This window comes from Salarias fasciatus, chromosome 4 (genome assembly GCF_902148845.1).
Source record: "Salarias fasciatus chromosome 4, fSalaFa1.1, whole genome shotgun sequence".
NCBI lineage: Eukaryota > Metazoa > Chordata > Actinopteri > Blenniiformes > Blenniidae > Salarias > Salarias fasciatus.
In genome coordinates this window covers 14,689,218-14,704,431 of record NC_043748.1, presented here as the reverse complement: position 1 = coordinate 14,704,431, position 15,214 = coordinate 14,689,218, and the positions used below count along the sequence as shown (strand labels likewise).

The 15,214-nt window shown below is 42.5% G+C and overlaps 1 protein-coding gene across 2 annotated transcripts in view; it reads right to left on the bottom strand.

The window, feature by feature from the left end:
• The window catches only part of cpt1a2b (carnitine palmitoyltransferase 1A2b), a 39,204-nt gene extending 28,752 nt beyond the window's left edge, over positions 1-10,452 (bottom strand). For both annotated transcript variants that reach the window (XM_030088702.1, XM_030088703.1), the window contains exons 1-8: positions 10,376-10,452; positions 6,065-6,207; positions 4,120-4,259; positions 2,992-3,169; positions 2,692-2,793; positions 2,014-2,151; positions 1,479-1,556; positions 1,202-1,309 (exon numbers count right to left, since the gene is read on the bottom strand). In XM_030088702.1, coding sequence (XP_029944562.1) covers positions 1,202-1,309; positions 1,479-1,556; positions 2,014-2,151; positions 2,692-2,793; positions 2,992-3,169; positions 4,120-4,259; positions 6,065-6,205 — 885 coding nt within the window. In that variant the 5' untranslated portion in view covers positions 6,206-6,207; positions 10,376-10,452. The remainder of the gene's footprint in view (positions 1-1,201; positions 1,310-1,478; positions 1,557-2,013; positions 2,152-2,691; positions 2,794-2,991; positions 3,170-4,119; positions 4,260-6,064; positions 6,208-10,375) is intronic.
• Positions 10,453-15,214: the final 4,762 nt, after the last annotated feature.

The following is a 15,214-nucleotide window of genomic DNA, read 5'->3' as shown; positions in this document are numbered from 1 at the left end:
GGGTTCGTGGGAGTTTGCCCAACCAGTCCACATGTGTTTTGTGGATTTGGAGAAGGCATTCGAACGCGTCCCTCGTGGTGTCTTGTGGGGGGTGCTCCGGGAATACGGAGTCCAGGGCCCCTTGTTAAGGGCCGTCCGGTCTCTGTATGACCGGAGTAGGAGTCTGGTCCGCATTGCCGGCAGTAAGTCGGACCTGTTCCCGGTGCATGTTGGACTCCGGCAGGGCTGCCCTTTGTCACCGGTTCTGTTTATAATCTTCATGGACAGAATTTCTAGGTGCAGCCAGGGGCCGGAGGGGGTCCGGTTCGGGAGCCACAGGATTTCATCTCTGCTTTTTGCAGATGATGTTGTCCTGTTGGCTTCATCGAACCCAGACCTACAGCATGCACTGGGACGGTTCGCAGCCAAGTGTGAAGCGGTAGGGATGAGGATCAGTACCTCCAAATCCGAGGCTATGGTCCTCGACCGGAGGAAGGTGGCTTGCCCCCTCCAGGTTGGTGGAGAGACCCTAGCCCAGGTGGAGGAGTTCAAGTATCTTGGGGTCTTGTTCACGAGTGGGGGACGGATGGAGTATGAGATTGACAGGCGGATTGGTGCAGCGGCTGCAGTGATGCGGTCGTTGTATCGGTCCGTCGTGGTGAAGGCGAAGCTCTCGATTTACCGGTCAATCTACGCTCCCACCCTCACCTATGGTCATGAGCTTTGGGTCATGACTGAAAGGACAAGATCCCGGATACAAGCGGCCGAAATGAGTTTCCTTCGTAGGGTGGCTGGGCGCTCCCTTAGAGATAGGGTGAGGAGCTCAGTCACCAGGGAGGAGCTCGGAGTAGAGCCACTACTCCTCCACATCGAGAGGAACCAGCTGAGGTGGCTCGGACATCTGTTTAGGATGCCTACTGGACGCCTCCCTGGGGAGGAGTTCTGGGCATGTCCCACTGGGAGGAGACCCCGGGGAAGACCCAGGACACGCTGGAGAGACTATGTCTCTCGGCTGGCCTGGGAACGCCTTGGGATCCTCCCAGAGGAGCTGAAGGAAGTGTCGGGGGACAGGGAAGTCTGGGCATCCCTGCTGAGACTGCTGCCCCCGTGACCCGGCCCCGGATAAGCGGTAGAAAATGGATGGATGGATGGATGGAGTTTTGTCTTTTTTTTTTTTGTACTTTTTTGTAAAACAATCCTATCCTGATGTGTGTCTTCTCACCGGTTTGAGCTCTTCTCTGTTGACCTTGCGGCGATACAGCAGCAGCGCGGTGATGGTGTTTCCTGCCCGGGCCGCCTGCACCGGGGTCGGCGTCACATAGAGAAAGTCCTGGAAGGGAAACACAAAGAACGGGGGGGGGGGGGGGGGGGGGCGGGGGCGGGGGCGGATGAAAAGCTGTTAACATTCAAAGATGTGGATGAAAGTGGGACATTTAATCCCAAAACAGACGCAAAATGCATTTTTGTGGGCCTCATCATTACGAAAAGGCAGCGGTTACCATGCCATAGTAGTTACTGTTGACCATGATGGGGCCCCGGCTCCTCAGGTAGATGTATTCTTCCCACCAGTCGCTCACCTGGAACCAGAACAGGAAGCATGACAGGTTCACGTGAAGAAGAACAACAGCTTCATTCAAACACGTTTATTTTGCTATTATACATCTGTGGATTGAAATGCTTTTTAGATGGACTGCATAACACATGGTCACGTCAGAATATGAAGAGTACTTCTAAACAAACTAAGTTAAAAACACATAGGATGCATGTTAAAAGTGCTAATTTATTCTCTACACAATGTGTGACCCCCAATTATTGCAGAACTATGACACTTTACAGAAATCGAAGCTTTTTAAAAATGTTTCTTCAGTGATAAATGATAGGAAACCATGATTTTGGTCAATTATACACTTTCTGATCATTTGGTTGTATCATAATGTTTGTATCTGTGACCCAAGAAAGGTGAAGTACACCTGTCCCCACTCTGACAGTGAAATGCTCTTTTCCGGAGTGTATCTGTGTGTGACTGTGACTCACGTAGTTGGTGGCCCACAGAGCTTTCAGCTTCAGGTAGCGCTGGAGGCGGTTTCCGAGATTCGACTCGAACTGACCGGCCAGGTTGGTCATTCGTTTGAACTCCGGATCGGTCAACAGAGGGCGCACAGACTCCAAGTACTGAGACACACAGGGGGAGTGAAGTCATTAAAATCCCAACAACAGAAGTAAATTATTTCTGTACAGAGATCTGAGGATTATTGACTGAAAGAAATCCTAGAAGAAATATCTGAATGCGAAAAGTAATGTAAAGAATCTGTATTGAATACGAAGCTTTGAAAGTCACGATTTGTGTTTATGGAACATTCATGTTTGAATGTTTTCTTTCACTAAAAGCCAAGTTCGAATTTAATATTTCTCTTTTTTTATTAATCTGTTAAATATTAAAACATTAATTTTTCTCTATTTTCTCTTCTGTTCATCCCCTAAAAATCTGTTGTCCAATCATGTACCGTATGTGGATTTTTCAGGAAAGCAAATGCAGTGAATATTTACTCAAAATAAGAAAGAAAACAACAACAAGCTACAATAAAAAAAGAAGCCCATAACAATTAATTACATGTACAATATGAAATACAGAATCCCATGTGAATTACATTACTGCGTGTGTGTGTGTGTGTGTGTGTGTGTGTGTGTGTGTGTGTGTGTGTGTGTGCTCACCCTGCTGAGAGTGTCGCTGATAGCAGGGACGGGCAGGTGAGGTAGGGAGGTTTGGTAGCTGTACAGCAGAGGCTTCCTGCTTGAAAATAATCTCACCAGAGACTGAAACAAAAACAGAGTCAGTTCAGATCTGGTTTCAGCTCCACCAGCGGCGACATGCACTTTAAAAAAAATAATCCAGCAGCACCAAGACAACGTCTCACTTATAGACCCTTACTGAAATGTTATATTGCGTAAGATAGCAGTCATGGTATCTTAACAAATGTTTAGACAGCAGAGACAGGCGGCGGTGGCACTCACCACCCAGACTTTGGTGGTGTTGGAGACGCGGCCGTGCTGTTCAAACATCCAGTGGTGGTAGGACAGCAGCAGCTTCAGGCAGAACCGGAGGGCCAGGATGAGCGAGAGCCACAGCAGAGTGCTGAAGACCAGCGCCGACAGCATGGTCTGACCCTGAGAGCTGAGCGACACGTGGAGGCTGCGGGGAAAATACAGAGTGAGAGAGAGAGAGAGAGAGAGAGAGAGAGAGAGAGAGAGAGAGAGAGAGAGAGAGAGAGAAGAGCAACAAAACATCAATTCACCTTTAAATGATCTTTAAATTGTTTTTTGGTATGGGGCAAAGATTTCCATCTGTGTTCAAAGGGTTGAATCGACATACTTCATATGTTTCACCTTTAAATGCACTCACACAAAAATTCTGAGTGATATCTTTCTCACATGTAGCTAAATAGACCTCCCATCTCCCATGAAACCAATAACTCAATAATGCTGGGGAAATGGCTCACAGGCTGGAGATAGGAGCCATTAGTTTACTGAGAGAAACACACTGTAGGTTATGAAGAGCAGCTACAGAAGACAGAACATAAACACGGTAAGATAACCGAAAGATTCACTTGAAAGCAAAAAATAACAACTAAATTGGAGTAAAATCAGTAACGATACAGATTATTGGGAATCTGTAGAAAATACAAACCAGTAATATCACACTGTGTATATATAATTGCTGATAACTGAGTCTTCTGAGTACACAAGCTAGTACTGTGAGTATTGTTAGCATATCTATTAACAGATACACTGATGGATGGGGGTCTGACTAGGATGAGTGGAGTCACCTTCAGCTGGCAGGAGTGCTAGAAGTAGAATGCAATTAGGCCAGTGGGGAAGTAGGGGAGAGTTCGAGTGCAGACGCCACGCCCGCACCGCCCTGCACTGACTCATCACATTTATATGTGAGGAAGAACTTACTACGTTTGGGGAGGTCTGGGAAACCACAACCCCAACCGGGTGGAGGTGTCGCTTTCAGCTGGAAACACTCAGAAAGGATCACACGCCCCACCCCCACCGCAGCCCCCTTTAAAACTTGCTTGTATATTCTTAAAAGCTTCTGTCCTTCAAGAATACACCCTGTCATTTATCAAAGCTCCGTACCTCAGAGGAAGGTGCTGCTGGATCTTGGAGATGAGCCCCATGCTGGGATCGGACTGCATGTACATGGTGGCCAGGATTCCTATCGCCACGAAGAGCCAGGACGAAGGGCTGGCGGGGAAGACGCCTTTGATCAAACTGTTCTGTTAGCACCGAGGAGGAAACAGCAACAGGCGCGGTTAATACAAATAAAAACCGGTTTCTTTATGTTTCAGTTTGAGAATTTAAACTTGACAATTTCTATTAACTGTTTACATTTCAACTATAATCATGAACTGTCATGCTAATGATAATCAGCATTACCACCACTGATTTATTTTTAATGCTAAATTACTGTATGTGTTATTATTGCTGATATTAATGCATTTTCTTACATTTTAAGCTAATATTTCTACTGTCTTCAACCTTCGGGTATCCAAATGAGTGTGATTTGCACATCATGTTAAACAAGGTGGGATCGTTGGTCGCAATTTGTAACTGCTGGGAGCTTAAAATTAACATGAACTCATTGTAAAGAATGGAAGATTAATAAACCAGTATCCTTCTCCAAATGAGCAAAAAAAATCTTTCACTGACACTCGTTCACATCGTCAAAGTTTTTTTCCTTTTTTAAGTTGTCTGAGCACAAGAAAATAATAATATAAATTAACCAATATTGCTGTTGATCATTGATTAATTTCAGTGTGTCTACGCTAATTGGTGCAAACATCTAAAACCAATAAAAGAATCAAATATTAATCTAGTTAATTGGAGGAAAATAAAACAAAGTTTTGTATTTTTGCAGGGGAAAAAACATTTATTTGTTTTTAATAAAAGGCAGTAAAAAATGAACAGCGCAAGATTATTTCCTGGGACTCCCTAAGAGCAAATGTCACGGTTTGGATGTCTTAAAAAAAACTATTCTTTGGATGGTTGCAAAATTTATTATCCACACAAATGATTTAGTAATTGTATTTAATTATAAAGAAAGCAGCAGCACTATAATAACATAAATCACAAGAGCAACTGCAATAACATTGATATAGTTTATAGCAGCACTAATAAAATATCTATTAAATCAGGATTTGCAGAAACTTGAATACAGTCAGTATAATGAGATCTTATGAGTTTTGCCTTCCAGATGTTCATAGAAAATGGGTTTTCACAATTTTTGTGAAACTTAGCCAACTGAAAAACAAACAAAACAAAACTGTATGAACCCGTGGCAATCACCTGCGTCTTTTGTCACCACAGCAGCCAAACATGCATGTCGGAACAAGTTTTTAAAAAGCTCTCATCATTCCTCACATGGGAACTGAAACCCTGTAATGAGGCCTCGTGCACGCTGCTCTGTCATTAACACAGATCACACCAGTTTGTCCCTTCTGCTTTTCCACCGGGTGAGCTGAGGTTTCTGGACTCACTACTGGGCGAGTTCAAAAATTCAACACCACTTAATAACTTCAGTGTAGCACTACAGTGTTTTATCCTTAACCAGAATTATCTTCAAATACTTGAACCTGTAAACATCTTAGTATTAAAATCTGAAGTTCGTTACCCCGATCCTATTACTGCTGAAAGTTTCAACACCAGTGCTTCTCAACAGAACTTCCCGACTGTAATATATTAAAATAATACAAAAAAAACTACCACAAAGCAGAAGTTAATCATTACGCCACACCGTAGCACTTCCTCAGTGCGACTGAAATAAAAGTTACTCAGTAACGTCAAAAAATGTGAAGTAATGATGAACTGACAGATTCTGAAACTTCAAGTTCTCTTGGAGGAAAGGGGCATGGAGCACACTCTCTCACCTCACAACCGTGATGCACATTTAGAAGTTTGAAAACTGAGGAGGAAGCGTGAAAAACACGACTCTGGTTCAAACACTGAGCAGTTAGGTCTGAAATGGTCAGACTGATGTAGAATTGGGTTTCCCTCAGATGATGTTAAGAAGTGATGCTCTCACCCTCATGCGGCTGACTCGTTTCTTCCAGGACCGGACCCCAGACAGGTAGATCTGGTTCAGGGCCTGGTAGGACAGCTGCAGGTCGATCCCCTCGGGGGTGATGGTGAACTGGAACGCCACTGCCTGGTGGGCTTCCGCCATTGCTGGGGAAACACAAGCACACAGACACTTCGGCATCAGCATCCATTCATTTTCTACACATGCTATAGCAAGAGATGGAGGTTGACCTAATCCAGAAGGTTTCTCAGCTCGGTCGTGACAGAAACAGTCAGTTTTGAGGGCCAGCAGACGGCTGAATGCGCCACTCTGTGCGACAGCACCTCAGTAATTTAATGTGTCACAGGAATTTTGTTGTCGTCAAACTGAATGGAGCAAGACACACACACAAAGTCAACACTGTTCTCTTACACACTCGCTGCCCACTTCATTGGGTACACAAGCAACATTACTCGGGTATGCTTAAAAAGCCGTCGGGGGAAGTGTTACTTTAACGCCACGTTTGAGAAAGTGAAGTAGAATCAAGAATTTTAGCGCTGGTTCAAGCAAAACAGACCTTTCAGGCTTCAGAGAAATAGATTTCATAGTGAAGCTGCTGTACTGGATCACATTAAACTTTATAAATGTATCTAAAAGAGCAAATGTTCAGTTCTATAATGGTTTGTTACTACAAAGCCACTCCTGATGTTACATCACTGTTACGGCTTCTATTTGCAGCTTAATTTTGCATCTGGTAGGTCAGAGGCTCCAACCAGTCTTTGTTTTCCCCTCACTTTAAAGACAACAAGCAGCAGGCCACTGACTTCAGTAGGCTCATACTTTGCACAAAGCATTTGGCTTCACTGTAATCTTTTTAAATTCACCTTAACAGCAGAAAACGCTGCTCTTTCTCACTGGGCTGAGTGAGTGCGGCAAATGTCTAAAGTCAAACGTTACTCTTGTGTTCACTTCCTCACAGGAATTCTGACACCTAATAAAGATAAGCAAAACAATTCCTTCTTTTGTGCATTAAGTTAATCTCCCCTCATCTTTACTTGTAATCTGATCGTTACGCCCACTGCTGCACTTGATTAAAACATTGATTTTCCATCGTTCTCTTCTTGCTTCCTCAGTATGCTGCTGGTAAAGCATCAGTACCTGCCTGACATCCTGAATTATTGAATACTTATTATGAGCTACTACGACCACTGCTGGGATAGCACTGGCTGCTTAGCAGAAAGGAGAATATACAGAGGTCTAGTGTGCTTCAAGTGGTGCAGGAGAGAAAACGACAAGAAGCTTTAAAATTAGGAATCATGCAATACACAAGAACGTGCAGAATTATATCTGATGTGAGGTTTTTGTATAATATTTCGGGGTGGAGTCAGGTTCAGAGAAAATCTGAGGTTAATCTATTGACAGTGATTTGCAGATTAGAAAGTTGCAAAAACGATTCATATTTTGGCAGTGATGTGTCACCTCACCAATCTCTCAGTATTACCTATGATTTTAAACCTGCTCTCAGCCTCTTTTTCACTTTACTTCATCAAATTATTATCAATATCATTCAATTTATAATGAATAGCAATTTTTTTTAACTTGATCGATGAAAATATATTCAGTGTCAAAGTCACGTTTGAAAATTCTTAGCTGACAAAGTGGGAGTACTTGGAGTTCTGCCAGGAAGTGACTCATCACCCTTCAGCAAGCTGTGTTACCGGTTACGGCATTGAGTTAAAAGTGAGACGCTGTGAAGGTTCAACTACAACTGACTAAATCACTGACCGGAGCAGAGTAGAGCTCACTACAGATCACACATTTCAGAGCATTTAACACAATCAGGCCTGTCATCTCTACGGTCAGATTATGATGAAGAAGCACCCAGGTTGACAAAATATGCTATGATATCAGTCTTACTTTGATATAAATTACCTTCAAAAGAGTACTGATTTATTCAAGTTTTGATTTTTGCCTGAAACACTTGATGTGTAAACCTTGAACTGGAGGAGCCGAAACAGCTTGACTCCTGCAGAGTGGTGCAACAAGTTGTGTTATTCTCTAAATATGGGTGTTTACAAGTAGGTATTTTTCAATGAGGTTTGGCATGTTTGCAGCACGGGGAGATTTACGGCCCGCCGAGGCCTCGCTGAACGAGCTGGCAAGCTGTGTCACCCTCTGTGCGGGAGCTCAACTGGTAGAAACTGTGCTGCTCATTCTTCAAGGCTAAATAAACAACAACTCTCAATTGAAGCGCGACTCGTTGGTCTGAAACAATCGCTTCCTCCAGATCTTTTTGACAGTCAGTGGTCTGTGACTATGGTGTGTGTGTGTGTGTGTGTGTGTGTGTGTGTGTGTGTGTGTGTGTGTGTGTGTGTGTGTGTGTGTGTGTGTGTGTGTTCTGAAGCTCGGCACTGTTAAAACGTTGGAGTAACACACAGCTGTTGCCGATGAATGAGGCCTCTGGTACATACCGCGCGATGACATGACAACTATACAGTTACAGCCACACGGCCTGCAGAAAGTAGGTCAACATATAGAATCCTTTTCAGGTCGTGTGTGTTTGTGTGTATTAGCTGGGTGTGTAAACCTCTGTCATCTCTTCCCCTTCTCTCTGTCCAGCCAAGCGGCTGATTGCCGCATATTTGTCACTTCCCACAGCTAGCCGGTGTGGGTGGGAACACAAGGACAAGCTAACAGTTTGCAGCTTGGGGTGTTGCTTTTGATAAATACACACAGAGCCCTGCTAATAAAATGTGTGCAATCCTGGGACACTTTTTAAAGCACTGACCTCCCACTCTCTCTAATAGAAAGAAGTCAATGTGTTTGAGATGTTGCAGTGACCACATTTAAAACATGTTTTTGTAATTGAAACGTTGGCTCTAGCCAAGAACTTCATTCTTATTTGTCAGAATCAACACAGTGTCTTAATAATGACCTATAACTTGGACAAGACAATTCATTTCCAAAAACAGAGGTTGGCCCTGACTGTATGCCTTTTTAAATAGTTGCCTGTAATGTTCAAGGTAGATCTCATTCAATCAAGTGCAACAGGAAATTTCTTAGGCTCAAACTGCACATGATTTCAAAACAATTAATATATTGCAGATAAGCAGGAGTTACAACTAAACGGTGAGACGATGCTAACTACTCTGGACATATCAGTCACAACACTTGTAAAATACATCCTCCTAATTATGAATAAACTTTCTGAATTGTTCATCACTTCATGAATACATTTCAATTTTTTCCTGCAGCATTTTTGGATTGCATTTTCCGAGATTATTCCTCACAATATCCGGCTATAACTCAAGATTGTGGCTTGCACAGTGATTTGTGTTCACAGCTGATAGTTTAAAAAGCTGCTCCTGAGTAAATGCATTAGTTTTTCATAATAGAATCACACATCTTGAGAGGCACCTGACTTGTGTGGACTGACGCACCAACATGTCATACGGACCTACAGAGGTTTCTCCGTTCTGAATGAGAACATTTGATGTACCGTAAAAAGCATGCATAGTTTCACACTGCATTTGAAATGGTATCGAGCGTTTCATGTGGTGAGAAAGAGTCATTTTCCCTCTGCTGCGGCACATTTTGCTGTGGTACTAACTAATAAAAGGCGTGTCTGTGTGTGTGATGCTGATGGACAGGTTTTTCCTGCAGAAGTAGAAACTGCAGGCTTCTCCATCCCGTCAGACTGGCTCGCGGGCACGTGCACGAGAGCGGCGGGAAGATAGTGCGCATGCACGTGACCTCCCTGCGTATTCAATATAAATACATGAGCTCGACACGATGCTTTTTCTCCCCCGTGTGTTAGCTTATATTTTAGCCGCAAACACTTCACACGCGACGCTAATGGCTATAAAATGTGTTATAACTGGGATGTTACTAAAACGTATCGTCTAGTAACGCTGTGAATGTTTGGCATGTGAGGCTACTGATGGATGTAAGGTGTAAAACACACTAGCTGGCAGCTCCGGAGGCTGGTTCAACAAGTTACACCCATGCAGCTCCGCTCGCAGGCAAACAGAGGTGAATTATGAGATTAGTCCATCTGCTTTCACTGAAAACTAACGATTCCGCAGCCTTTGTTAGCCTCTGTTCAGCGTGTGTGAGAGTGAAAATGGCTATCGTGCAGCTAAAAGGCAGCAAACATCACAACTCACACACACACACACACACAGAGGTCCATTCAGCTGCATCTCCCAGCCCCACCACACACACACACACACATACACCAGGGGCAGAAGGGAGGAGCGGGGTTTAATGTAAATGAAACACGTAGAAAAAAGAGAAAGCTGAGTGAGAGCTAACCGAGGAGAAGATTTGATTTACCTGACGCCTGTTTCGAGGATGTTTCTCGGTGTGAATGCTGAGACAGACCCGCCCGTGTCGCCTCACCGCTCCCTCCTTCCCGGCTCCGCCGCTGACTGACTGACTGTCCGCCACTGGAAGCTCCGCCGGTAACCGGCAGGCGGAGAGGCTGAGCCCGACAGGACGTCTCACTCTGCGCGACAATACGAGAGCTCTCACTCTGCTGTAAAACACAAGGACGGAGCGCATGCGCAGTAGCTTTGAGCACTGCAAACAGCCTGCAAATACCGTACAACATCCAAACAAACAGTCAAATAAACAGCCCATTTCTGGCAATGTGAAACTAAGAACACTTTCAAAATGTTATGATGAAAATAAATGCATTGAATTCTTAACAACCGATGGTGATAATGCCATGTAATGTGAGTTGACAACTTTGGGGCTCAGACTTCCACAAAGAAAGGCGGACTGAACAGCTACCTTTTATAAATAGGTTTTCAACTAATGTCCAATTTCAACCAATAATGTTGTGAATACAAGAAGTTTGCATAGAACAAAATCAATCATACAAAACAAAAGAAAAAAAGTTTTTTTTTCTTTATTCTGCTCAAAAAGGAGTGGGAAGAAGAGGGCTTGTTTAATCCCATCCCAAAGTTCTCATCAGTCACTTGACAGTGAATTTTCAAATGCTTCCTGTCATCAGTTCAGAAACAACAAGAATAACAATCTAACCCTTAAGTGTAATGGTCTAAACACAGCAGCTTGTTACGGAAAAAACAATCACAAATCAACATTTCATGACAGATTATTAATATAACGTGATTGTTAAGACCCACTTTCTTTATATTGAGACCAGACCATCTGCTTGTAAAGCAGCTTAAATCTATGGATGTTCGGCATTGCTTGTGTGTGATATCCAGGCTGTTCCAAGGTTTCAGACAGACAAAAACTTTTGCTAGAGGTTCTAAATTTAGGTTTTGTGAAATTTGAATATCTATATATATCTATCTATATGATTTATGAGTTGTCACCTGTATGGTGGACAATTTTCATATAATATTTGGTAGTATTTGTCAAATGCTTTGAATGAATATGATTCTAGATGTATAATACTTTATAAGTTTAGGGTTAACCCTTTTCAACTTTAATCTGAACTGTAAAACTGAAGCACATGTGAACACGCAGGCCTCGTGACAGACACGGTGAATGATTCATGCATGTGTGTCATCAATCGATTGAAAACAAACAACATTGCATGTTTTCATTGTTTATTGGTCAGTATTTCTCACAGGCAATAATAATCATTGTCATAATAGTGCACTTTTCCTTTTTTGTAATTATACTACAGACTTCTTCGTCGTTTGTCATCATCATTCATTGTGAGCTTTTTTCACTCGACCCACCCTCCCCAATGCTCCTCCTCCTCCTCCCTCCATTTTTTTTGTTCGTTTTTAAACTTTCTTTTCCAACGTGACAAATTTCTCCAGAGTGAAAAAAAAAGTTTTTTTTTTTTTTTCTCTACTGTGTTGGAGTGGAGGGTTACAAGATGGTGGAAGCGGTGGTGACGGCGGCAGGGGGCGGGCAGCCGGGGAGGAGGGGAACATGATTATAGTCGTATTATTCTAACTGCAGAAGAAGAATGAGCAATAATGATGCGAGGAAGAGTCGTATGGTGACTACAGTGTCGATAAAACATAGTGAGCGCTACATAGATAATGGATGGCATACAATGGAGACAGAGACAGGCACGCGGCATCTGTGTCAAAGTATACGGGGTATAAAATGTATACAAGGGGGGGGGGGGGGGGTTGATTATATTAGGGGGTGAGATATGTGTCTGGGGACAGAGATGGGCGTGGAGAGGGATCCAGGAGGTACAAAGAGGAGGACTGGGAGGGGCCCGGGTGTAGAAAATGTAAAGTGAATGAATGGAGAGGAATGAGGGAGGGAGGGGTGAGGTTTCTTTCAATAGGAGTGTATTGCGCAAATGATCCTCGTACCCTGTCGTGTTTCTGAATAGTGTCTGATGCAGGGTTTGGTGGGGGTTTTTTTTTTTCTCCTCGGAGCAAGAGCAGAATCTGGCCTCCCCCCTCCCCCATTCTCTCTCTCGTTATTTACCCTAATGTCTCTCTAAACGTGGACGTAAGGTGACTCTGACCCCGTGGTTTAAAAAAGATGGAACACTACTTTCTTCCACTGTTCGGTGAACACGTCATCCTAAATCTCCTTGACCTTTGGGATGTCTGTTCTCCGACAGGCGTCCGCTGTGAGCGCGGGGATGGGAAAATAAAGCCTCAGACGACACAGAAGAAAGATAAAAGCTGAAAAAGACCTTGCATTTAGAGTAGACATTATGTTAAAACCCAGCACAGACAGAAAACCGCCCAGATTATGGCTACTGAGACAATTCTACATGAATATGAGCAAAAACTTATGACTTCTTGAAATATTTCCCATGGGGCTACACTCATCAAGTGGAATATAAAATGATCAATGACAAAAATATAAATAAATCAAAGAAATCATGCTTGACACGCATAACTCCAGTTTGAGAAGGTGTTACTTATCGCTTCATGTTGGTTTGATAATTCAAAATAAACAAATCTCATCAATGGTAACACATCCTCAGATTATCAAACATTTTAGTTTGATTCTCTAAGAACATACAGCCCAGTTTGAACTCCCTCTGGTGGAAGAAAACACTCACAAAGCAGACAAATATTATTTCAGTACTGGATTGATAACCTTATTGGACACATGGCTGACGCTACCAGATTAACAGGAACAGTATTTGGTAAGTTTTAGCATATCTTAAACAATCAAGCTTTAAATTGCAACACATTTTGAACACTCATCATGTGTGAAGCAACTTAAACAGCAGCCACCTTTAGTCCACATGCTGCACACAAAGTTGCATATGTCATGTGACATTACACAATGTATTTAGTTCAAATTTTGTGTACAATGTTTGCTTATCAAAATCATTTACATGCACAATGTAAATCATGTAATTTATAGTTCTTTAAACTCAGGTTGAATAGTGTTAACCGCAGGATGTAGTTTTCGTACATGACGCAAGTTACATAAAGTACATGATTAGGTTACAGTATACTCATCACTAATGAGTTGTTGTTAGGTCACATTACACTGAGTTACACTGTGGCGATAACCAATTCCAGCAACTCAATTGTGAGCTTAGTTTTTAATGTGTGACACAATCTAAATTGCAGTTCTCTAATATGCATTGTACAGTCTATTACAAAGCAATGCATTGTGCACAATTTGGCAATGCCCGGTGGATTACACAGATAACGCGTAATATGTTACTTGCACAATAACTTTTGAAACTGAAGGTACATTACACATGCAACCTCATTTCTTCTTTTATCAATTACATAATGAGTGAAAGTCATTTGGAATTTCGGCTTAGTTATACACACAATGTAAACACATTATGGTTACTTTCCACCAGAGGTCGAAACAAACATACATGTATTTTCACAAATCAAAAATGAAGCGTTTTTGGTGCGAGGACACACTGGATATTATCTGTTAGCATTGATGATAACATGCTAACACATTATCCAGCATATTAAAACCTGTTAGCGTGTTAACATTAGCCGATTAAGGAAAGTTATTAAACCCAGTGCTCCATCAACTCCGTCAAATAAATTCAGATTTTCAGTTGCTGGGTGAACTTGATGAAATCATTGGATCAAAAATGGGTGATAGAGGGGGTCATGAGCGAATGTTAAAGTTTACAACTTGTTGAATCGTGACAATGTTTCTGCTCAAAAGTAGCTGAAAAGCTGGGAAACAAACCAGGCGCAGGATGAGGCTTAATTTAAAAGAGCTGTGCACATTTTCCAGTACAGACACAAACACACACAAGCCAGACGACCTTGAAGTAATTTACCCAACATTCCTGCAGCTCTGCATTACACTCTACTTTGCCTCGGGTGTCAATAAAAAGTAAAAGAAACTGAGGAGAAAGAAAAGGAAAGAATGGCGGCAAGAGCCTCAGTTTAAAGGCAAATAAAGGAGATTTCCACATAAGTATCGTCTACTGACAGTGGAATTTTGGTCGAGTGCCCAGACAGACGAAGAAAATCCAAACTTAACCGGTTAAATACAACAACGTATTTTTGCAGCATTGGTTTTTAAAAGGGAGAGAAACTATCTGAAAGTTGTTCCCAGGGAAAGCTGCTTGGTTGTTATTGACACCTCCCTGTTTGAAAGCCTGTCTCCTGCTTTTGCATTCATGAAAAAATAATCACACTTTCAACAAATACATGGCAAATAATAAATAAATACATACATAAATAAATACATTTCTCAATAAATATATAGAACAAAAATATGTCTACACTCTTGCAGTAATTTGAAAAAATTTTCTTCTTTCTTTTTTTTTTTGACATTCAACATGGTTCGTGCCACTCTGATTTGCTGGTTGCAAACAGAAGAACATAAAACACACACGTGCACACACACATACACACACCCTCACACACGCAAAGGCTGGAGCAGAGTAGAAAATATAGCGGTTAGACGGTCAAAAATAAAAGAAATACATTTCATTCTTTCATAGTGGCTTTGTTTTTCCTCCCCGGGTGTGAAGTGTGCAGAGACACACCTGAGTCCTTTCCGTTTCTCCCTCCTTCATTGCAGCTTGTGTGTGTGTGTGTGTGTGTGTGTGTGTGTGTGTGTGTAAGGGAGAGAATTATTTGTTCCTCTCTACCCTCCTTTTGTCTCTCCATTCAGAGAGGTAGTGAGCTTTTGTCGAGGCTTCTGAGTTGCAACCCGGTCTCGGTCTTTTGTCAGAGGAAGTCAAACATAGAACGGGTTTCTGTGAGGCTTAAA